The 25,511-nt window shown below is 36.8% G+C and overlaps 1 protein-coding gene across 1 annotated transcript in view; it reads left to right on the top strand.

Annotated features, from left to right (window-relative positions):
- The window catches only part of FMN2 (formin 2), a 164,675-nt gene that overhangs the window by 74,035 nt on the left and 65,129 nt on the right, over positions 1-25,511 (top strand). Inside the window, exon 8 of the mRNA XM_075042186.1 lies at positions 19,238-19,299. Within this exon, the coding sequence (XP_074898287.1) occupies positions 19,238-19,299 (62 nt within the window). The remainder of the gene's footprint in view (positions 1-19,237; positions 19,300-25,511) is intronic.

The raw sequence follows: 25,511 nt of genomic DNA, 5'->3' as shown, positions 1-25,511 counted from the left end.
AGAATTGCATTTGTCTGCTCCAAGCTTTGAAATAGGTTTAGTAAGACAAACTCCCAACCCCTGGCTGCTTTTAAAATATTTTTACAATGTGGAAGGAGTAGTTGCAATACTCAGAGCATATTTGTACTGAACTCTAGTACGTCTTTCTAGTAGTGTTTTAAAGTAGGGTAGGTTGATTTTTGTTGTTGTTATGGGTTTTTTTTTAGTAGATTCTAATTGCTAACAGAACTCCCAGCTATTTTACACAGTCTAGGCTAGAACTGTAAGAAATGTTGGTCTTTTTAGTTGCAGTGCCATTTCTCTATGTTATTAGTACAAAAATGAGTCGTCTTCTCATGGTTTCTCTGGTTTCACACAAGGTTTTACTGACGCCTGTTTTTTACAATCATCTATCAACTATGCAAAACACTTTATCCAGGCATTTTGCTTGCTTTTTTATTTTCGCTATACCGCAAATATCCTTTATCCAGTATTATGTTCCCACTGGAAATATAGCTGTATTTGGCTGCATGATAGAGCCAAAGCTTGAAAAATGCCAAACAAGCACTTCTTACATGTTTTTCCTTTATAGCTCAGATTTTCTTCCTAGAGAAAAGACTTTGGTTTTAACATTAGTCTTTGGGTTTTTTTCTTAACATTTCAGAGATGTAACATGTGCTTAAATTAGAGTTCCAACAAGATTCTGGTTAACTGCATATAGTAATCTATGATGAATACCCCATACATTGATATATAATTGCATGTTAAGCCTGTGTCTGCGTTAAGGTACCATGTCTCTTATGTAAGAGAGCTCTTTTTAATAAAGTTGTCTGTCATCACATGAAATGTAACAACTGTTTGAAATTGTAACTATGTTGCAGAGAATAGGCTTGTCAGTGCCATCCTGATTCGCTTGCCTGTAAAGATACAATGTATCCTCTTCTGTGTTTAGGCTTTTATGGCTGCTAACAAGTGGGGTAAGAAACGCAAAAACTTCTCTGTGAGTGGAAAAATACAAGGGAAAAATTAATCTGAAGATGTCAGCCAGAAGAAAAGCAAATTTTATATTTCATGCAGATAAATATTACATTTACTATGCAGTCCGATTTATATCTAGTATTTATTTCCAAAATGGAAATTAATCTTTTGTTCACCAAAATCATCTTAGTCTGAGCATGCCTTATAAATGTTGAAGGTACAAGTCTGGCAAAAACAGCATATGCAATGCTCTGTCTTTTGAAGTTGTCTGTAATCTTTTCCAATTCAGTAAGTTTCTCTTAACAGGGTTTATCATTTCAGGCACTGTGCTACCTCTGGCATGGCTGCAATACTCTAACTGTATTTCTGTAAGCTTTTGCATAGCACCTTGTGGTTGCCCTGGCTCTGTTAGAAGTAGTTTGGAGATTTCTGCCCCCGAATTTTGGACCACCTTTCTCGTATCCTCATTTAATAAGTCATTTCCCCCCCCCCTCTCTGAGACACTGGTAATCTACAGAATTTGATGGAGCTACCTGTCCCACTCTGATAACAACAACAAAAATATGTATGGAAGACCAAGGCTCTTTTTATTACAGCCCTCAGCTCATTGTTGGTCAGTGATACTAGGGAAGGAAGTTATATAAAGTAATGTAATAGGAAAAATAGTTATGCGAAGGGCAGGCAGATTCACCTAACAGCTGGTAAAGCCCAATCTTTTCATCTGGATTTAAGATTATTTTACTGAAAGTTTTATTTGCAGCAGAGCTTGCTCTGCTAACAGAAGTATAACTTCGAACAACAGACATATCTTCTGCCCTGAATTCAAGACAGATGTGCGGGAATTGAATGTACTTTAAATGTTAGTGGGCAAAATAAATGTTTATCCTTTAGTATTCAGCTATTAGTGGCAAAGGAACATGAGAAAATCTTGGTTTTGTTTTCTTACTTGACTGTTCACACTGACACTTAGAAATGATGAGCTAGGAGAGACTGTCAAAGGTTAACTGAATGATTTCGCTGGAGGAGGAGGATAAAAAGTCTCTTGCATTACTTAAATGTTCTGTGCAGGAATTCTTCACGGATTGAAGTATCATGTAGTCTTAGCAGTAATAGGTCCAAGAGATGCTCTAAATGGAAAGCAATCAGGAAAGAATGGCTCAACATCTGGAATATAAGACTCATGATTAGTTTATATTCTGGAAGGTCCAGAGGTGATCTGAGCATTATTTATCCTAATAATAGTGTATATGTATAAGCATAATCATTTGAAACTCATAACACTGAAATATTTGTCAAGAATGGGTATCTTCCCAAAAGATATTTTATTGTTTAAACAAGTTATGAGGACAAAACTGTACATGATATGATCAAGTTCTTTGGACATTATTATACTGGAAGGTAAACCAGCTGCCCAAAATTGTTATTTCTGTCCATTTAAGTTATGAAAAAAAAAATCCTGCATGTAAGAAGATATATAGAACACTTTTTCTGTCAGGTGGCAAGTCTGTATTTCTTTAGTAAAGGAATAATCCATAAAGTGATTGCAGTCAGTGCAGGTTGATTATGAAGTTCGAAGCTTTACCTATTAGTTCTGGCTTATTCATTGAGAATTGCAATTCTCTAACATTTTTTTTCTGAATCAAATATTGTGCATTCAGACACCTAATAACTTAAAAGATTATGGCTTAAGCTTCCCCTCCGATAGCCTTTCTAACATGCGTTTAGATTCTTCTGAGACCCCACTAAGGAAAGATTGGTTGGTTCAGCATTTTTCTGTCCTGTGAACTAGCACTTCCTCAAAACTTCGCACCGTAATCGTCAGTCTTATTCCTCTATTTCTTCTTAGCTTTATGCTACCATATTCATTACATTATGCCTGCTGTTAGATTGCAAGCTTACACATTTTATTTGCTTACAATTACTTTACAAGCTCCTATTGTGAAATTATTGGTAAGGAAAACAATGGAATACACAAAATGACTTTTATAAAAGACAGACTGGAGTTAAATTAGAGTGCCACACATATGTATTGCTGCAAAAGTTTCTATTGCTTTGATGCTGTTAGTATGCCCACAGTGTTCTGTCCTGAGCAGCCGAAAGCAATTCTGGAGCCTTTGGCCACTCCTGCCAGAGGCAGCTAGTGAGGAAGGACAACGAAGGTCCTTGGAGGCAGGTGGGGTTTCTAATGGATGTGGTATAAACCCCTGAGCTGTGGGTGAAGGCCCTGAAAGCCAGTCCTGAGTACTGAAAGCATGCCTCAAGTCCTCTTTCCATCCTCTGAGACTTTCTGAAGTTTAGTTCACAGTGACCAGAGGCCAATAAAGCAATAGCAGCAGTTGTTAAGGAAAAAATACAACCCCAGTTATCATTTTCTTGAAGTATGCATGCAACACGTCAAGATAATGAAGGACAGAAATATTCATATCACTAAGAAAGGAACTGGATGTTTTATGCAATACATCCTTTTGGAATTTACAATTAAAAATAAATTTATAGAATTAAACTAGTTTTCTATAATGCAAAATACATTTTAAAGAATTTAGTGGTTTTAAATGAGGAAAATCGTATTGAGTTTTGTCACAATATTTGAATCAGCAGAGACTAATTACTGCCACATTGGATAGTTTGGATAATTAAAGATTTTTGTTGTTGTTAAGAACATATGAATGTAATTTAATAGAGAAGTTTTGTAAGAAACTGTAACTGCATTGTTTGTCTGTTGTTTCAGTTGAAACAGTTTATTTTTTTTCTTGGAAGTATGATTAACTTTGAAACTTTGAGAGAAAAGTTTCAGGAAAGTTCTGTTCTCCCAAAAGGAAAAAAAGCAGTACTGTTATTTCTCATTTGTGTACTGTGTAGTCACTCATAAGGGGGATGATTACAGAACTCTAAGCATAAAGCAACAAAATGTATGCTATTAGCATTAGTACCATGCAAAAACTGGGGGGAAGGAGGGAGAAAGAAGAGCAGCACCTGGTCTGTCCATAGCGGAAATATTTTCCAGTGGTCATACTTTCATACATTGCTGAACTACACAGAGATTTTAGCATTATGAAAATTAAGAAAGGCTTATTAATTGACTAAGACCATCCAATAAGTCATGCATTTTTTTCATGAAGTCAAAAAGTTTAGAAGAAAAGGATGTTTGCCACAACAATCCATTTGTGATTTGTTCATGAGTTTGTTAGATTTTAATACATTTTTACACACAAAATATTTGTATAAAAAAATTAGTGCTGCTTACATGTATATAGCCATTAAAATCTAATTTAAATACAAGGTAGTTAAAATGAGGTTTTAGTAAAACTTGCAAGGTGAATCCCCCCCCCCCCCCTTTCTTTTACAGTCAATGTACCTATTTTTACTATATTTTCCTTACCACTCCTCTTTTAAGGAAGCAAAACTATATGCTATATTTGATCAAATGGAGATCTATCTAGCTTAGTACCTGATCTCCTGTGTGGATAACTGGGGGGGGGGGGGGGGGGGGGGAGATGAGTGTACTGACTGCTCATTATGTAATTTTTATAGATATCTATTTTATCTTTTTGCAGTAATTGTTTTTCTCTGAATTGTAAAGTTTGATTGGAACGCTTTTCATACACATTGTCTATTCTTTTGATTTTTCCTCATGACCAGTCTACAATCCATAGTTCTCTTTCTTCTCCTTGCAAATGAGGTGACTAGCTCTGTATGCCATTTTCAAGATTTATGTGGACCATATGCCTATGCCATGGTATCGCATCATCTTCTATTTCAGGCTCCATTTTTTTCTGTATTGTTACTGACATTCTGTTTGCCCTTTAACTGTTGCTAATTATTGAGCTTATGTTTTCAGAGAACTATGAAAAAAAACCTGAATGTCTTTTGGGGCGCAGTAGCTGCTAATTTTGTATCCACCACAGTGTTTTTACAGTTTGGGCTCTTTTTTTCTTTTCCATGTACTTTTGCATGTATTAACACTGAATATCTGAGACACCATTTTGTACATGTTTGTGGTTGGCTTTAAAGTGGCTAGCTTCTATTATCTGCCAACATTACCACCTCATGTTCATTAAACAGCACAGGAACCTGCAAAGATCCTAGTAAGGCTCCACTGCTACAACTCTGTACTTTGAAAACTGATCATTCATTTTTGTAATTGATTTCCTATTTTTTTGTGCAGTTTTTATTTTTAATCAGAGAAGACCTTTCTTCTTATCCCACGACAGCCTAATTTTTTTCTGAAGCCTTAGGCAAAGATTGTGAGGCGCCTTCTGCAAATCCAGTATCAGTCTGTTCACTCTTACCTGTGCCTTTGTTGACTCCATTAAAGCACTACCATTTAATTTGTTGCTCATGAGTGTCTACTACAAAATGACATGCTGCCTCTTTTTCTCATTACATTGGTTTATCTGTACTTTAAAAAAAGAGCTGTTCTTCCGTATAATACATAGACGTTTTCCAGGCACAGAAGTCAGACCAACTGGTTTGGAGTTTCCAGCATCACCTTGGGAATCCTCTTAAAACTTGCATTTGTATGTTCTGAAACTTGTTCAATTTGAGACAGTGCCCAAAATGTATCACTTGAAGTACAGAACTTGTCTGAGAACCTCTTTGGCCTTTTCTGTGGTTGTGAATCCTAACACAAGTACTTTGTTTAACCTTTTCTGATTCTCTTTCTTTTGTGCTTTTTTTACAGCCAGATTATCTGCATGGCCAACTGTTTCCTGTCAGGCTTCATACATCTGATGTGTTTGAAAGCAGTTTTATTACTAGCTTTATGCATTTGGCAAGTTGAGTTTAGACCTTTTCGTTCTTGTCCAATTTACATTGAATTTATGAGACTTTTTGCTTTTCTGTTGGCTGATTTGTACCTTTTGAAGAGTATCTCTTATTTACAGGTGTCCGCTGTGCTCTTATGTTTAATCATATATGTGGTTTTGAGGAGTAGGAATACTGGGGATGTGAAGCAAGTAAGGAAAAAAAAGGTGCTTTCGAATTTTTCGGTTAATGATTTTTTTTTATTTTTTCTCTGTACCTCTAATGTAGTGTCTGTAAGCTTCCTTCTGACCTCCAAGTTTTTTACCCTTTTAAGTGGCTTCTCATTTTAATGTAATTCCTCCTTGTAAAGTCTAATTTTATGGTGTTTTTAAAAAAATCTTTTTCCTCTGTCCTATAAAGAAATTTCATTTAAGACTGTTAGGGTGTCTCCAACTGTTCTGTACACTATTCAGAAGTAAATCAAGTGTTGCGTCTCCTCTTTTGGTATTTCTGCCTAGTTGCTTTGAGTAATAATTGTAATATCCTAAAGTTTAGACTCTGCGTGATGTCTCAAAAATATACTTAACAGATTAAACCTTCTGCTATTATGTTTTCTATGTTGCATATTAATCTTACAGCTTTTACCATTTAGAAGTCATTATTAACATGCTCATTGAGTGATTTGCAATAGGGTACTAACTGTGTTTTTTCTGTTTAGGCATCAACTCCCTCAGTAGGGAATGCGGTAGCTCTCTTAGAGTTGATGGCTTTTTCTTAGCTGACTCACGCTTCCTCCAGTGTTGGTTGCCGCTCTTGTGCAGTAACCGGTTATGGCACCACATACGACCCAATACCCTCCTGTCACACTGATTATCTTCCTTCTGTTACATTTGGAACAGCCATTGAATCCACCGGTAAATCAACAGAAATCTCCCCACGGCAAATCGTAGGCGCCTGGAGACTACACGGAAGCACATCGCGTACAGGGCCCGGACTTCCTCTGTCGAGCTCTGCTGATGTGGCTCCTTTTCCTGACGCATGGCCCTCGCTTTATAGCCGGGCTTCCCTCCTCCCGCCGCAGCACTTCCCTCTCAGCCTCTCCCGCACACCTCTCCCCTCAGACTTGCCTCCGCGGCCGCCTCCCCGCGGCGGGCCCGGCTCCCCCCCCGCGCCGCGGCCGGCCGAGCCTCCGGCGGCCCCGGCCGGCCGGCCCCGGGTCCCCGCTTCCAGCAGCAGGTGGCAACAGCGGCCCGCGCTGCCGGCGGCGGCGGGAGCTCCGCGCCCCCTGCCCGGGAGACGCCGGCCCGGCGGGCGGCCGAGCGGGGCCCGGCGGGGCGCCTGGGTCGGGCAGGGCGCTCGGCCTTCGGGGCTTCGCCCCGCGTTGCCAGCTTTGGCTGAGGTGGAGCTTCTCGGCACGCTTCTCGACCGGTGAAGTTCCATCCTCTTTTAGAACCTAGTGCTGAGGGTAAGGAAGGGAAGGGATGACGCAAAGATGGGAGCGCGGTTTGTTCGCTGCCTCCCTCCATCATCCACGGTAGGGAGGGCAAGAAACGGCGCAGGCGAAGTGATGGTTTTCTGCTGCAAAAATGTGAAACGTTTAGTCTGAGAGCCTGCTGTTTCTCATGCTGGAGCCATTGTGTTGGTGTTCCTGTACCTGTCGCCTTGTGAGGTACCTGGTTTCTCCTACTTTTTTCTCTCCTTTCTCTTGTTCTGTCGTGATCCCTAGACAATGAAAGATCAAGGTTACTGCTGTAGTTCTGCTGTTCCACGGGAAACCTCCCCAAGCAGTATGTGTTAGATTCTGTTTCAGCGTAATGTGTTTTCTGGTTTTAGTGAAGCCACGATTGCTTTAGCTACCTGGACACAACATACAGCTGAATGGCATTGAACTGAAGCAATATAGAATGCCTCTTGTAATCTTAAGAGTTCTTAGTAGGCCAAATCCAGCTGTGAAATAAATACACATAGGTGATTCCAAATAACGTAATTATTCCCCCCCCTTAGAATGTATATAGTTTGGTTTTACATATATCCAGGCATTTGGTTCTGTTGCAATCCCAGCCCTTATTTTCTTGAGTTATTAATACCAGCTTTTGAGAAACACTTTGAGGCATGAAAAAAGATGGAAATTAAGCCATAAACACACATCCTTCTGCGCCCAGTTATCACAGTATTGTGATTTGAATTAGTAAAGCCATGTCGTCTGTCATCTACCTAGCCAAAAATCTTTTTGCATTATTTTCATAATCCCACCCCACTTAGAACGTGGACTAAATATCACAAGATCATTACATCATTTTCTTAGCATCTGTAGCTCTTTAATACTGCAACTTCAGAATATTTGGTGAAAGGCTTAACGTGCGTTAGTACAATGAAATCCCTGGTGTTTATCCAGACATCAGACTGGGCAGACATGTAGAATACTAGGCTATGTTTAAACTGCTCTCTGCTGTGCTGAAAACAAAATTTTAATTTTATTTTGAGAATAAATTGAGAATATAAAATTTTATTTCAGTGAGATGCTACCATTAGACCATTAGAGGGGAAAGGAAACCTTTCAAGTGTTTTGTGTTTGTAATTCTTGAGCAAGAAAATTTGTATTTTGACTTGTGACTGCAACAGTTGACTGTACAGCAATTATAGATAAATGGGGACTTGCTTTGCCTGATTTCTGAATCCTGTAAGTTAACGTGTAGTGTTTTCTAACTAGCTCTACTACTATGGATACTGATATCGTCATACACAACTGGCTAGCTTGAACCATAAGCAAGGAAAGCTTGGTTCTGAATGGGCGTGCATGTCTTCATGGCTAAAAGAACTTGCAGTGCTTTCTGTTGTAAATCATCAAAAGGTAACAACATTCTGTGTAGTCTTTTTAAAATTATTTAGGGTGTTGATGTTAGAGAAGACTAGTACAGAACTTCAGAGGGACCTAGTAAATGACAAACATGCAGCTCAACTCTAGATTTTTAGAAAAAGCATTCTAAGCATTCAGTCTGGCTGCTAAATAAGTCATGTAATATTGCCTGATAATTTCTGCCTCAAGCTATTAGTCTGTATAAATGCGAACATTTTAGCAGTATAAATGATCTTGAGTTCCAGCTGAAATTCTGACCCTTCAACCTTTTGCTTTCTTTGAAGTCATTGATAGTTTTGCCATAGACTTTGGTGAGTCTAGGATTTCATACAAATACTTTAAGTGATAGAGAAGTCAATGTATGCCATTAAACATTGTTCAAAAGGTTAATTTCCCTCACTTTTAGCACTTAAAATATTCTTTCCATAGTGAATTTGTCAGATTAATTTACAGACATCCTTCATTCTTTCCCACTTTTGGTCTGCAAAATTACAGAGCCATCTACTTTCAGATATCTTCTCATGCAGGTATGCATAAGAACTGTAATCAGGTTGCGTCTTAACTTTCTTCTGTATAAGCTAAATACATCAAGCGATTCAACAGAAACACAAGTTCTTGAGGGTTATTGTGCTGTTTCCTTTGTTGGTCTCTTTGGTATTCCACCAGCTATAGCTCTAGTCCAAAGATTGTTTTGACTTCTAGTCACTTCTTGAGAGACAAGGAGTCTTATGTAAGTCATTGATCATAATTACTAAGACTGTAATCAAGACAGTTCTTTGGGTGAGTTTGAGTCTGCTCAGGATAGAACAGCTCTCCCATTAGCATTGCCACATGGATTTCACTGAGGATTAATAACCATTTTTAATATCTTTTTTTTGGTCTTGGTAAAGATATATTTAGTTGCAGTAAGCTGAGAACAGATTCCTATGGAAGCCTAAGATACTCTCCTTTCTGGTAGTGTTTCATGAGCCGTTAAATTTTCAGATCTATGAGTTAGGCAGTTGTTAACTCATTTAGTGTTGACACTTAAGTAATTTAATGTAAGTATTCTAAATTGCCAACTGGACACACCTGGAGCTCCATTAACTATAAATTAACTGTGGGTAAATTGAGAGCACGAAAGCTAAGATCCTAAGTTAGCTGCTTGATGTAGAGAATATATTTTTTGGAAAAAAATATGTTTGGTATCTGCCCTGCTAACTTTATCAAATAAATATGCAGAGTGCTATGCAACTCTATAAAACTGGTATATCCTTGCCATTATTATGAGGGATGAATTGTGGTCATTTCATCTCAAATATAATAGCAAAAAAATCAAGAGGTTCAGTGGTAGATTAGAATGATTAAAGAGTGGAATGTGTATAGGGAACATGGAAAGATTGGGGACTGTTCAAAGCTGTTTGGGGTCACAGATTAATGAAAATAGTTCAGAGATCCCATATGAAAAAACTACTGTCCTTCTAGTGATTATGATGTTAGAATAAGCCATCAATGAGTCTTCCAATAGTTGGAATAATTTTAACCTAAATTTACTCTTGTTTTGCACGACTTTAAACCTAGGTTTCGTCTTTGCTAGTGAACTACTAGATGATTCCAAATAAACCTCTTCCTCCTCCTCCTGCACTTTGTTTATCATTTAGAATGAGCTCCCTAAAGCATGGAAGAAAAAGCTTGTCTCTACTTATGGGTTGGACTTCTCAGAGTTAGCCATGGCTTTGTTTACTTTGAGCTACTCTAATGAAAATAGGTCAGGTGGAATTAAACCAAAAGCCATCAAATTTGAATTCTGAAAAAATCCACACGTAATTAAAAGTCTCAATTAGTTTGAAGCCTGAAGGCTTCTTTGTATTCCAAACAAGTCTTGCTAATTTCTTCAAACTGCACTCAGTAAGAGATGCTACCTTGTTCTGCAAAGTTTGACTTGCATACATCTTTTGACTGTCACAGTTACGCCATCACTAGTACCACAGTTAGCCTGTGGAACTCCCAGACATAATGTCATTGAAATAGAGATTGGAAAGCGTTAAAGCCTATGTGGATCTAAAAGAAAAGTCAAACACTAACACTCAGGAAACCCAAATTTTGTTTCACTTGACTTATGGATACAAAGCTATATATCATATCTGTCTGCAGACAGATTGATACACAATGTCACATCTACTGCATATCTACCTTGCAGCTAATGTGTTTGTGTAGTTTGTTTTTATAACATGCATTACAAATACATAGTCACATAAACATCCCAAAAATATATTCCTCAGATATCCTATTCTAGTAGTCTCCCTACCAAAAGTGATATAGTTGATAGGTATGACAAGTTTCCTTTTGAGAACCTCTAAATGGAATGCCTGTGGCATGCTATACTAACTTAACCATAAAGTGAAAAAGCTTAGTACAAGCTGATACTGAAGTAAAGATCAATAGCATTGTTTTTTTTAATAGCAGTAATTTTATTTTCTGTAACAGAATTTCTTACATGTAAAATATATCCATATGCCAATGATTAATTTTATATTAAAATCTTGTTCTTGAAACACTTTTAAAAATACATTTAAGGGTCAGGAACTTTGCCTAGAGAGCAACAAACCTCTGCTATAAGCATAAAGCACTTTTTTTTTTTTTAAACTTATTTAAATGTGTCTTATAACATTTGCATTTGTGTACTATGCTAAGCCTTAAGTAGCATTTTGGGAGTTAGCATGGTAATCCTTTCCAGTTTGTTGAAAATCTTGAATCCTGCCAGTCAATCTTGCGCTTCAAATTCACTCCCCAAAGACCAGCCCCTGGCAGGTTCATTGAGACTGTTTGCTCCTCTACACACTATAGTTTAAAATAAGCATAATCTGGTAAAATGCCAGTCTTTTCTCAACCTTCCTATATCCCACACCCATGTTTTTTTCACCTGCCAAATTCAAACAAATCTTATCTAAACAATTAAGATAAGCATTGAAGTACTCTCTATAGTCAAATCAGCAAACCTCTCAAAACCAGAACTGAAATACAATCTCTCTAAATTAAACAGTCTACAATGGCAATCATGTTTGTATTTAAACATTTTATTCTGAAAGGATTACAGCATTGGTCTCCATTTTTTTTCCTGCCTAGACAAGAAGGCGACATACTGAGTCAAACAAAATATATTTGTTCTCTAAGAACTGAACTTGCACACTTTTTTATAAACAAACTGTATAGGTGTATGAAGTTAGACTTCACATAATCAGTAACTGCTGTCCTTGACAAAGTAGGCAATTGTTTGAAATGTATGTAATGTAACTGTTTATATTAACTATGTATAGCTATATATAAAATCTAGTTATATATTTTGTTGTATGTGTGTATATATTTAGATATGTAAAAAAGCTCTAGCAATACAATTTTATTGCTATATATCAGGGGTACGACATTAGGGAATAGGAATGCTAAGGACAAATGTCTAAAAAATTGAATTGTGTTTATAAGAGAAGAATCAGTACAAAAGATGATACTAAAGATTCACTCTTTTTGATGAAGTCTCCTACTTCAGTTACTTCCAATTTTGCAAATGCATATTCTTGCTTAATTGATTCTTATTTTATTGCTTCCCAGAAATATGAGTGCATGTTCTTGAAGGTATTTAAAAACGTTAAGTCCTTTAAGAACAATCTGAAGCAACAGCTAAGATTAATCCATGGCTTCTGCTTGGAAATTTTGTATACTGTTCTGGTTTCTTACACAAGCTTTAGATCAAGGTGAATTACTGCCACAATAAAACTGCATGCAAGCAGTTCTAAGTGCTGTTTCTTGCGTCTGATCCATGCTGTATGTACTTGTGTTGAAGATCCAATCTCCATTGTGCTTTGTGCACTTAAAGTTTTCATCCTGAGAAGGCTAGAGTATTTGCTAATAGACAAACATATCACAAAGGTACTGAGGGCAAGCAGGTAGGTAATAATACGAAATTGTTTTCATTTATGCTAACTCTACCCAGTGCAGCCATCCCCTACCTACCCATTATCAACAGGTTTTTTTTCCTGCCAGTTGTGCAAGTCCAGATACTCCTGCTTAAAAATTCTCTTATTTCACTGATTTTCTGAGAATCTTTAAAAATTATACAGTTGTGATCCTTGTGTATTTTGCTGCAGCTCCCATTAGAACAGAGACATTTGGTTTTACCACTGTATTTTCCGTATTTGTGTAAACGTAACATTTATTTCAGAGAGGCCCATTTGGGATTTAACTTGCTGCATTAGGAGATTCACATTTCCATTATATGACATACAGCTCATACTATATAGTAGCTGTCAAGTTGTTGGAAGTATCACAGACAAAAACATGACCTTGTGCAGTAGGCCTGTGTTAGATGAATGATGCCAGTAAGCTCACATGGCGGGGGGGCGGGGGGGGGGAAGAGCAAAGGATAACAATTTTTGAAGTTGTGGGTTTACTATGGAACCAAGAAAAGACTGCAATAAAAGACTGCAAATTTTGCAGTTTAGTTGATTTTTAAATATAAATATTAAGCTGGATTAAAAGCTGGGTTTACTTTGCAAGTAGCTTGATACTGCATCATACCATAATCTTTATAGCAGCAAAGGAAGCCATTGCACTTTGATGATCTTCTGAGGTTCTCTTGGCTCTTGTTGATGAGAATGTTGAGGCAGAGGCAGATGTTTTTTCTTCTACTTCTGAATTGAGCAGCTCAGCTGCCAGTCATTCTTGTATTCACATGTGTGGTGTTCTTACATTTTCTTCCAGGGACATCTGTCAGTGAAGGCTTCCATTCTGTATTCAGTGAACAAACAAACAAGTTTATTTGTTCTTTTTCTCTAATTTGTTGTCAGAAACATTTCATAAGTCGATCAGGCTATGTACTGATTTGTGTTTCTTGTATCAGAATTTTCCATTGCTTAAGGCTTTGCCAGTATGTTAGTTTTCTAATGATGTTGGGTTTTGACCATTTGAAGCTTACTACCCATACGTTATCCTTGGAGCAGCTAATTTTTTAATTAACTCAGAAATAGTCGTTCAAGAAAGATCATACAATGTGACACATTTGACCTACTCATCCTCTCATGCCTGTTTTTTCTTCCAAATATCCTTTTTAGATGTTTGAAAATAATATAAGTCTTATCAAATTTTTCAGTACAATTACTTGAAACATTTTAGAAGGTTGAATGACGTTTAATGCTACAGTGCCACCTCAAAATTATATAGTAATTTTGAGACTCTATCTATGTATAGCTTCTGATTTCTATATAATATATATACAGTTTCTTAATAACAACAAAGTCCATTTTTGTTGTCAGTCTGGTTGATGCCTTTTCTGTTTCTTTCACTCTTCAACTTGGAGTAATATTTCTGGGGTATAGATGGTTTAATTGTTAACATGGAGCTGAATTATCTGGGGATGGAAGTTAGGAAAAAGTACCATGGAAGTTGTAACCTCTCAGTATCCTGTAATCATGCATGTTAGACTCACATGATGGGCAGAAGAGCTGTGAAACTCCCAAATCTGTGCCCCACACAGAACTGCGTGATAAGAGTACTGTGATTATCTGCTGTAGAAGTAGGCGGTCCTTCATTCACTGAAGAAGGATCAGTCTGCCTTTGTAATTTGCTGAAGTGACTTTCTATTGCTGCCATTTGACAGAAGAGATGTGAAGTCTTGTGAAGATTCTTGGTGCTCTTCTGGAGAAAGAGAGCAGACATGTAAGCAAGGAGGCCAAGATGTGCAGGAGGAAAAAAGGAGCAGCCTGTTGGAGTGATACTGCTTGGTTTTGGGAGAGTCATAGAGAAGTCAATTGTGGTGGAAATCAGCATGAAGAACTTGGATGGATGGTTTGCTTGTTCGTCTCCCTGAAGCATGGATTTAAGTATAGCAGGATTGGTTCAGAATTCCTTTTGCAAATTTGAGGTGGTTTTGCTTCAGCTATTGCTTCTTTCTAAGGAGTTAAACTGTAATCTGTTACCAGTCAAGTAGGATTTGGAAATTACTCAGTCAGGTTTTGGGCAGGCAGCAGTGCTTCTAGGAGGCCTCAAGAAGATGACACTCACTTTTAGATGGAGTCCAGAGACAGAAAAGCTTAGGAAGTGTACTGGGAAAGGCCAGAGAAATGGAGAGTGATTTGAAACCTGCCCTGAGAAAAGGGAAGACTTGAGACTATTTAGACGGAATACTAGTCTTCTGAAAGTCATCCATAAGTGAGGTTGTGCTAATGAGAGTTTTATGACATAAAAGTTGGATCCAAAGAACTGGGTTGATAATTCTTTGTCGTCTTCCTGAAATTCTACTCAGTGGAAAATTTTGAATTTTGGCCTTTTCATTTTAAAAGGAAGTTCCAGAGTTTTGGACTTGCAAACAGAATAGGTTTCCAAGCACTGGGTAGCTGTAAGAAGTTGTCTTTTCTCTAACAGTTTATGTAAGTGGTACTATTGATGGACTTAAATTCATAGCCTCAGGCAAGTGTAGGTTTGCTATGTCTGTGTGGCCTATCAATTTTGTTTTAGTGGTAGCTGGTAGCTCACATGCTCCTAGGTATGTGAATAATCAATGGTAATGATCTGCCTTGAAAAAAAAAAAGAAAAAAAAAGAAATACAGCTACTTCCTTCTATAGTCTTCCGGAGAATACACTGTGCATCCTCCAACTTCCTGCTGGTGTCTTCTCATGCATTTCTTCTTCAGGACTACATTTTCTGACAAAAACTTTGATCTTGTTGGTGGCTTGGTTACATACTGTGTTCCCCTGAAGACATGTGGGTGGTGATTATTCATTGTGTTAGGTTTATTTTTTTGTGGTGTTTTTTTTTTTTTTAATTGTGCCTGTGTTCTAAATTGACTTCTGTGTATATGGGAGAAGGTCCATCTGTTCTCAGAGTTCAAGTATGCCACTGAATATAGTTGTGTGCTTTACACTAATCTCACTTTTTTTTTTAGCAGGATTATTATCCTCCTGTCAGGTGAAGTATCATCTAAGGTGCCTAGCCAGGCTTGCAAATTAATTGGTATTACTAAGAATAGTAAGTCTTTGTCTCTCTGCATATATTTTATTGTTCTTCCAGTTTGAAACTAGTACCTAAGTTGGCTTTGTTATTGTGAGTTTGAATAATTTATTTTTTGATTCAATTTATGTTGCAGAAATACAGAATGGAGTGGAATGGAAACTCTTCCATTCTGCTAAAACTTCTATATTCTGCAGTTGCATAAGAAAGATATCATTTCTGTCCAAATGATACCACTTTAAATTTCCATGTAGATTGTGACAAAAACAATGAGTATATCAGGAAAGTTTAAGACAGACAAAAGGTTCCTGAGGCCTCTATTTTGGCTACAGATCCTTTGAAATCTTTCTCCTCCTCTGTTCCTCTGTCCTTTATAGTGTTGAGCAACCCTTTGCAATTGCTCTTCAACCCCTCTTTTTACTGCGTGGATTTTCTATAATCATCTGTTGACCAGTGCTTGCTTTAAAAAAAACAAAACACCAAACCAAAACATTGGTTTGTAGTTCCTTTTATTTTTATCTGTGCATATTTGTGTATGTATCTGGACATTCTTGGATCAAATTTGATTTAATCATATCTATATAAGTGTGTCTATCACACAATTATATATATGTACATCGAGTAACTTTACAGTATTAGGGCTTGAAACTGCTGCTGGCTTGCTGGTTTTATTGACAGCAGTGGCAATAGGAATGCAAGAAAATAGCAGAAATATGAAATCTTAAAGGTAAGAACTAAATGCCTGAGTCTGTGATTAAAAGAAAGTTGTTTCTATTAGAGTAAAAGCCAACAGATATTCTTCGCTGCTGTCTTATGAATGAATCAGGCTGGATGATGTGCTGGCTATTGAAGATTGTTTCATAGTGGTCAAGACCAGGAAATGGCAATGTCAACTTTGAAACAAAAAAATCACTTTCTGAAATAGTGACATGGGTGAAAATATCCAGCGACTGCAAGACCCTTCTCCAGATGTTTGTATCAAAGTATACTGGAATTGTAACACAGCTCAGAATATTTTCATACAAGGAAATTAATGTTTGTCTATATTTTTATCATTATTTTGCCACCACATACAGAATCCTTCAGTTAGCATTGTAGGCTACACAAATATCTGATTGCAGGGAGGGGGCATGTTTAGCTAGTAAGCTTATCTGCATAATGAAACATCATTGTTTTCATCAGTTCAAATTGTGTTAGATAATGGAATTAAATATGCAACAGTCATTATTTATTTTGCCAACTGTCATGTTCTGCATGACAGTGCTGCAGTACCACCAAGGAACAGAAGCTCATCTCCTGATTCCTCACAGTGGGGGGAGCAAACCTATGGTGAACATTGAAAAACCCTAGTGCTATGCTAGAGTACTATTTATGAACATATACATCTTTAGATGAAATATATAGAAATAAACTTGTCTTGGGGGAGGAGAGCTGAAGCATATATGCTAGGATCTAATTTCTCCAAGTCCTTGTCTCAGACTGATTTGTTTTAAGCAGCTCCCTGAAGTATGTACACTCTTCTGCGTACCTGTTTTGTTGAAAGTACACAGACCTGGCACCATTGTGTTTGCCAGGCGTTCTCTTATCTCCTGCAAGCATTCAAACAAAAGTGTTCTATTGCTCCCTGAGTAATCCATGGGTGATCTTAACACTGAGCAAAAGTCAGAGCAGGAACTTATGTCATATTTCTTAGTGCAGGAGCAGACAGGCTCTGGAAGGAAGGGAAGGGGGGTGGAGCAGGGAGAAGACAGACACAACTCAGAGTAAATAGTTGAAGGGTTGTGAGTGTGTTCATATATGAAAATATTGCGTAAGCGTTAGAATGCTGAAATGTAGGGATAATAGAAACTGAGCGTCATAATATATCCTGGTTTTAATAAAGCTGTTTGTATACAAGCTTTGACATAAAGTAGAGCTCTCAAACCAAGCTAAACCCAGTTTCTATTTGCATGTTAATTTTAGTCTCCAGTTCTACAAGGCAAATTTGGCATGTTTTTAAGCATACAGATAGTCCTACTGAGCAACAGGTATTATTAGATACAACATATACTATAGTACCTTGTTATAAGGGCATCTTTAAGTCTGTGTTGCAACAATTACTACACTTGGGGGGAAGGAGTTTTAAAATATACCAAATAATTAGTAGCAGATTTTTGCATGTGCCCCCTCCCCCAAAACAAAACAAAAAACATATTGCTTCCTGAACTGTTAACTATTACATTGCCATTATCTTTCAGATTCTGTTGCTTTCTGGTAAGGGAAAAATGGAAAAAAAAAATTAAATCTTATTTCTGAAAATTAAAGAATTTCTTAATTATTTTTGGTTTAGTCATAAAAGTTAGCTTTGTGCCGTGCTTAGAGATGCAGTGTAGCCTGCTTAGTTTAATCAAGATCAACAATTCTTTGTTTGTAATTTTCTTATACTGTAACTAAAACTATGTCTCAGACCTGGAAATGGGAAACATGCCGAGTCCCAGACTCAGACTGGTATCTCTAAATGCTTTAGAGCAATCGGAAACACATGAGCTTGAATTATATTGCCTGTAGTCTTTAGGTGTATACACAGAATTTCACTGTGATAGTTAAGGACATGGATTTATAGGACATGAAGTAACCTAGTGCTGGGTTTCTATCATTGATCGATGTTGCAATTTCTAGATTAATCTTGCCTAGGGGATTATTCTACTTATTGTACAAGCGCATGCACATGCAAAGCCCATTACAAAAAAAGGGTACAAATTAATGAAGTGCAAAACAGGAGAAAGACTGGTATAGTATGATAAAAATTATTCATTACCATCACATACGTTCTAATGCAACATTCTAAATTTCTTTCAAGATTTAAAATCTGGATGAGGAAAGTTGGATTTATCTGGCTTTGAAATGAATGGTCAGTGTGCTTGCAAAAAATATGTAAAAGGATGACTGAAAAGTACTATTTTAAAAAGAATTCTTTGTATTAGCTGAGAATAATTCTTCACTAGTTTGCACAAACATTTCCTATGCCTCATGAAATGTTCCTACTGCAAGTGGGGAGTCAGGGTTGTATTTTTAAAAGTGTGCCCCACTTCATGATTATTTTTTTTTGTCCATGTTAGGTAGATGGAAATCACTCTGTGCTGTTGAACTGGCTTTCTGACGCTGAAAAAAATACAGTATGTGTGTGGCGCCAGAACTGGTTGGGAACAGGAAAGGCCTATTTTGTATCTGTACTAAACGTGTCAGCTTAGTGCATAGAAGACTTGACCCTTGTCAGGTGTTTTGAAGATAACTGGCTGACTTATGGATTAATCAGTTTAAGACTGAAGCCAACCAGTGACAGGAATGAGCTTTGTTGTGTGAGTGTGTGTGTGTGGCTGTGGTGCAGATTTACAAATTTTTATAATGCTTTCAGTCGGACCGTGAAAGTCTGTTGTAAAGCTTATCTCTGATCTCTGGCTATGGCCATACTCATGGGATCGTGTTTGTGTGTTTGGGGGGAGGGAGATGAATTCTTTAACACTTGACACCTGGCTCTACCAGGTTTCTAGCCCATAGTCTTCGGAACGGCACTATTCAAAGCATTAATAAAGTTAAACCCCTTAAGCTGTGTGACCAGTAGGTCATAAAAACTATTGCTGGGTATTGTGCTCGGTCTTTCTTTCACAGCTGGATTATCATCCTGACAACTAATTCTTTTTAATTTTGTTTTTTTTTTATAGCTGTTGTGAACTTGGACAACTCTGTGGTCGACCTAGAGACCCTTCAAGCCCTGTATGAGAATGTGAGTAATCAGAGGAAGTTCCTATAATGTAGGAATACTGTAGGTCCATGTGAAGGTATTTTTGGGTTGCATCAGTAATACTCAGAACACTTGTAGAACATGTGCTATTTTGAAGTGACTTTATTTCCCCCAAAACAATGAAACTAATAAGTGTTTAAATTGTATTAATTGCCACTGTGTGTTTTATATAGTGCATACATTTTTTTTTATAAGTAACATAATCAACTTCTAAATGACTAAACAGAAATTGGTTTTGCTCCTTTTTTTTCCTTCTTGGGTGGGGCACTCTTTGGTCAATAGGTATCAGACCTTGTGCTCCAGGTCTTTGGCTTCACTTCATAATATAACAATGCTGTTCAATAAAAAAAAAAAAAAGTTGTAATAATAGCAATCATTCCATTTGTGGAACTGTAGCTTTTAATAACTATTATTTTGGAGAGTCCTCCAAAATAATTTTAACTCTTTGAAAGGAAAAGGATTGCTCTAAGTTAATGTAATAAAAAGCAGTATAAACTGCCAGGGGCTTCATAAAAGTCTGGTACTAATTGTCAGAGAGTGTTTGACCACTAGATACGCAGAATCAGGGATTCAGAATATACTCAGGCATGTTCTAAAGCTTTACAAAGCCAGTCATGCAAAATTCAAAAAAGTGGATCTCAGAAGCATGTTTCTGCCTTCAGCTGAGGCCAGTGAGCACTACCACCTTCTCTCAGCTCATTGCCTGAATACATGGAGGTCTGGCTAGTCATCTCTGGAAAGAGCAAAGAGGCTTCCTATTTACCCTCCAAAGAACCTGAAAATATGAAATGTAAAGCTGTGAGCCACAGAATGGCATTGAAGGCCAATGTATGCTATTGTATTGGATTTATTATTTCCTTATGTTATAGTTTTGATAATATGTTAATTACTTTTACACCTTTCAGATTTTTGGGTTTTAGACTGTAGCTTTTTATGGCCTACTTTGGAATGATTTGTTGATTTATGAAATTTCTCATAAATAATTCACTCTGGGGCCTGAAGAGAGAGATAGTAAGCTCTAGTCCACTTTATAGAAAAAAACCAAAAAGCTAAACAAAATGAAAACCAAAAATCTGACAAGAACTAGGAAGCACTTCTACTCTTATTTCATTCCTGAAGAATTAACTCACTCAACACTGCTCAGGAAGATAATGGTCAAATGGGAAACCTATTCTAACTACCCCCAAATCTTTATACTTTAAACACTTCTCATACTTATGCCATAGCATTTCTGGTTTGGCCTGTGTCATTTTTATTTTATATTATTTTTAATCTGCTCCCTTACAGAGCAAAACTATATCCCATTCCATACATTCTTTAGCATGTAAAAAACTGAAGCAATTTTATTATTATATATGCGTGATTGTGAGAGATTGTGTTGTGGGAAGTACGGAATAGATACTGCCCTCACCAGCTTTTGCATACTTGCTTCTTTCATATTGCATAAGACTTTTTTATTTTGGTTTTAAAAAGTAGTCATCTTATGTGGCTAATGTACTAATAAGATACTTTTCAAATGCTTTCTTGATGTCATCTCTAATATACCTCAGAGTTCCAGTATAATGGATTACCTGAAAATTTGCTGGTTGTTGAAATAACCAAATGCCATTGCGTTCCTTTTGTCATTACTTTCACTAATTACAGAAAATGTCTATGAAATATTGTCCTGATTGAGGAAAATATAATATTTTAATCTCAGGCAAGACTCAAAAAGTTGGAATGACTATAATATATTTCTTTGCTTTGAATAGAAGACAGAGCAGCCTAACTTTATCGCTATATTTGCTTGGGTACAAGACAGAAAACAAAACCAAAACCAAATCCAACCAAAAAACAAAGAAAGAACAAAAAAACCCCAATTAGTTGGAGAAAGCTTCATAAGGGGATCTGAATTTTAACCCTGGATCCTCTGTTTGATAAAGCTGTGTCTTGAAAGAAACATTTTTTCAAATTGAATTTTATTGTCTGTTTTTACTTTCACTCTTCAGTCAAAACACATCAGACCTTGCATTTGCTTCCCTTGGTACCTGCACTAATCATAAAAATATTGTTCAATAAAAAAGTGTAAGCAAGGGGTGGTACCAGAGAGCCTGGCATGTTTGACTCCTCCCTTATTTCTCAGCCTCATCCTGTGTTGTAAGTGGGGATAGCTTTGCCTCATTCAGCTACTTTGTAGCCATTAACTTAATATTCAGTTCTTAGGGTTTATTTATTGGATTGGGATTTTTTGCTGGATATTTAAATACCTCTGTACTAGTTCTCAGCCCTTCTTTTTTATCTCTATGGAACATATGGGAGCATTTGTTTTACAGTTTTCCCTCAGAATGTAATCATTTTTTCTGATTGCATATGTCTGGCATGGTAATTTCCCTTCTTAAACGTGAATGAAATTTGGGCAGTCTCCAAACCTAAACACACCCTCATTTCAAAAGCCAAAGTCCCGAGGGCTCAATTCCTGTTTACTGAGGAATTAAAGTCTTGTTAAACCACAAAGTGACTGTATACATCTTACTGACTTTTTATAAACGAAGAAACCCACACCCTGCCAAAGACCCAAGCCCTCAATAATTTATTTAATAGAATTAAGTGGTATTGCATCTAGCGAGAAGGACTTTTGTTACTGCAGCACTGTATGGTACAGTCACATAGTTCTTACACGTGGTTGTGTAGTTTGCTTTATAAAAAGTTTAAAAATGTGTTGATAATCAGCTATGTATTAAGATCTAGACAATTGTAATAGGAGAGTCTTAATAGATAAAACTACATGTGGAACAGTTACTTTAATGTGTTTTTACAAACTCTCTAACAGCAATGCTTTCAGGTCGCAGCTATAATTAGAGAGGGAGAATCTAGATAAAATTCAGTGCAGTTGTCAGTTTGCTGTATGTGGTTAGGCCGTATTAGTTGTGATGAGAAATGTACTTATTTGGAAATAAGGGAATGTTTACTTTGAAAACAGGTAGCCTCTTAGCACCTGAGATTGTAGCTAAAATACCACTGTTTGAAGCAAGATAAGCCCGTTCCTCCTTATGTGATCATTTTATTATGAAAATAAGTGTGTTAAAAATGAATTAAAAATTTTATCAAAGGTTTATCTTTGATCTATGGATTTGCCCTTTTCAAGTCTCTTTACATCACAAAATGAAACACGTATACTTTCTTAATTTGATTCCTGGTAAATTGTCCATCCTGTTTCTATCTTTAAAAGACATAGGTCAATGCTTTCAAAAACCTCAAAATGCCATTTGCAAGAGCAAAAGGCACCTAGAAATCTGAAGTGCATGCCTCTGCTCTGCCACTAAGATTCAAACATTCTCCTCAATTATTTCTTGTGATTTATTTTTTTTTTAAAAACTTGGCATTTACAGTGCAGTGTCTTAATGTTTTCCTGCAAAGACTATAGATTGTACCTGACTTCTCATACATGACCCAGCTTCAAAGGAATGATAGTTGTTATTAACCTGGGTATCTCTGTATATCCTTGTTGTTTCATTTACTTTTGGCAATATATTTTAGACAGGTCACTTGATGCTTTTGAAATATGTAGCACTCACTTTGAAAATCAATTTGAGCAAAAAATTCACCCCAGAATTAAAAAACCTACACACATTTAAACTGGTCTAAACTCAGAGCTAAGGTTCTGTTGCAAGTTAAAAAAAAATAACCAGGAAATCTAAGATTTATGTTGTGAAATGGAAAAATGGCCCTTATGACTTTGGTAAGACCGAATATAGGGTAAATTTATACTCTTAAAAAAGTGGGAAAAGAGTTAAACTAAAGCAGTGTATTTTTTTTGCAGTAATTTGTATCAGATTTATGCTGTCTTATTTTAGATATGTCAAATCTGGTATATTATACTATTTTGTTCCATTTATGATGCTATATAATAGCTAAAATTCAAGGAAATAAATAGCAGTGATGTTCAAAGAGATGCTAACGCAATCAGATTAATGACTTTTATGAGAAGTATCTATTGAACGTGTTCTCTCTTGACACAAATGTTGGAGGGTAATATAAAAGCTTTTTTTAAATTATCCATCTGTAAATTAGAGAATAGATAAAAATTAACTGTAAAGCTAACTGATAAAAATTCTGAGAAATAATCTTCAACAATGCCTGTGTAGAAGGCCTGTCAGCCTTATTCCTTTTTCTATCATAATTTAAAATACACATAAATTGGAATTCTGGATACCAGAACCAAAATTAGTGACTTGAAACTCAGGTTTGATTATGAACTTGCACAATATACTTGGACCTCTTGATTTTGGTGAAGACTGTGAGTGGATCATGCTTAGCCTTTGTATCTTTGCCAGTTGTTATTTCTTTGCATACACAATCTGAGAATAATGGCTTAAATAAGGAATAGTGAGTCTGCCTAACCTTTGCCCATGGGATTTGGTGGAGAAACATTAACAACTTGAACATGCATGTATATAATAGATTGCTGTGATAAGCACTCTAATATTTCACTATGTGTAGAAGGTCAGAAGAGAGAGTACTCTCGCTATTTATTCTGAAGAATTTGCAAATAACCATTTAGCTTTATGCTTCTTGCTAAGATATTTTCTGCTCTTTAACTATTATGAAAAAATTTCAAGTTATTTCATTTCAGTTTAACAGAAGAGAATATACTTTACAGATTGGCCAGAAATAATATAACTTAATTTTAAAACTGTTAGTATAAGAATTTGTTTACTTTTACAAAAAACTCATTTACAATTTACAAGTGTAAATTGATTACATGAGGTTTTTGGAAGTGTAAGTTGAATAAACTTACTGCCAGTATACTAAAATTAAAAACTGGTAAATTAGTCTCAGCCTAGCTGTTGTTAACTGAGAAAGGCATGACACAGTATGCACAGATAGATCAAGGAAGGATCAAGAGAAGTGATTATTCTCCTCTTCTCAGCACTGGTTACACCACATCTGGGGTGCTCTGTCCAGTTCTGGCCTCCCCAGTGCAAGAGACATGGACATATTGGAGCGAGTTTAGTGAAGGGACACAATGATGATTAAAGGCTTGGAGAATGTCATCGTACAAGGAGAGGGTGAGAGAGCTGGGGTGGTTCAGCCTGGAGAAGAGAAAGCTCAGGGGGATCTTATCAGTATGTACAAATACGTAATTGGGGAGAGGGAGTAAAGAACACGGAGCTAGACTCAGTGATGCCCAGCGTAAAGACAGAAGGTAGTGGGCATCTTGAAATTGATATACTGGAAATTCCATTTAAAAATGGAAACACCTTTTTTTAATGCAAGGGTGTCCAAACACTGGAACAGGCTGCCTAGAGAGGTCATGAGGTCTCCCTCCTTGGAGACAGTCAAAACCTGGCTGGACACCATACTGAGCAACCTGCTTTAGCTGCCTCTGCTTTGTGCCAGAGGGTTTAACTAGACAATCTCCAGAGGTCCCTTCAAACCTCAACTATTCTATTAATCTGTGATACAGGTACTACCACCATTACAATTTCTTTAGGGTCAAGAACAAAGTTTATTTCTGGGGGGAAATAAAAAAGTTGTTTGCAATATTTCCTATCTGTTGGAGTACTTAATAGATAAGATCAGACTACTTTAGAGAGGATGACCCTTGAAGAACATCCACAGAAATGCTGGCTAAATGTTAGGATGTGTAGTATTCAAGACAGATGGTCTTGCAGTCATTTCTAGACTTCCTGAAGTAATCAGAGAAACTCTGAAGTGCTTTTGCTCTGAGATACTCTTCAATCTCTTCATCTTTCTGTTTCACATCAGTATTTTTCCCTTTTCACATGGAAATATGTTCATCAACCTCAGAAGAACTGTCAAAACCTGACTGTCTGGTTTCACATTGCTGATGGAGCTGTGGCAGTATGATTTGAGATGGTTCCATACCTCTTCTGCTAATCATGAAAAAGCATGCAAGAATGAATGCAGATGCAGCCTACCTTTTGCTTTGCCATTATTTAAGTAGTTAGAATATAGTTTTCCTCTGTTGTCTTCAAGTTCTGTGGTGGAGTAAATTAAAAAATGTGTGTAATGTTTTCTTAGAGGAATAAAGGTAGATAGATTTACTTCTTTTTTCACTCATGCACAGATGCATGTTTTGAATTTATTTTGGAAACCACCATGGATGTCAAAAGAAGGGTCAGAAGGAGAAATATCCACTCCACTTTTATTCTTTTCCATGCCATTCCATTTTCCAGTACTGCCCTTGGAAA

This window comes from Buteo buteo, chromosome 12 (genome assembly GCF_964188355.1).
Source record: "Buteo buteo chromosome 12, bButBut1.hap1.1, whole genome shotgun sequence".
In the NCBI taxonomy this organism is placed as follows: domain Eukaryota; kingdom Metazoa; phylum Chordata; class Aves; order Accipitriformes; family Accipitridae; genus Buteo; species Buteo buteo.
This window is presented reverse-complemented; position numbering and strand designations above follow the sequence as displayed.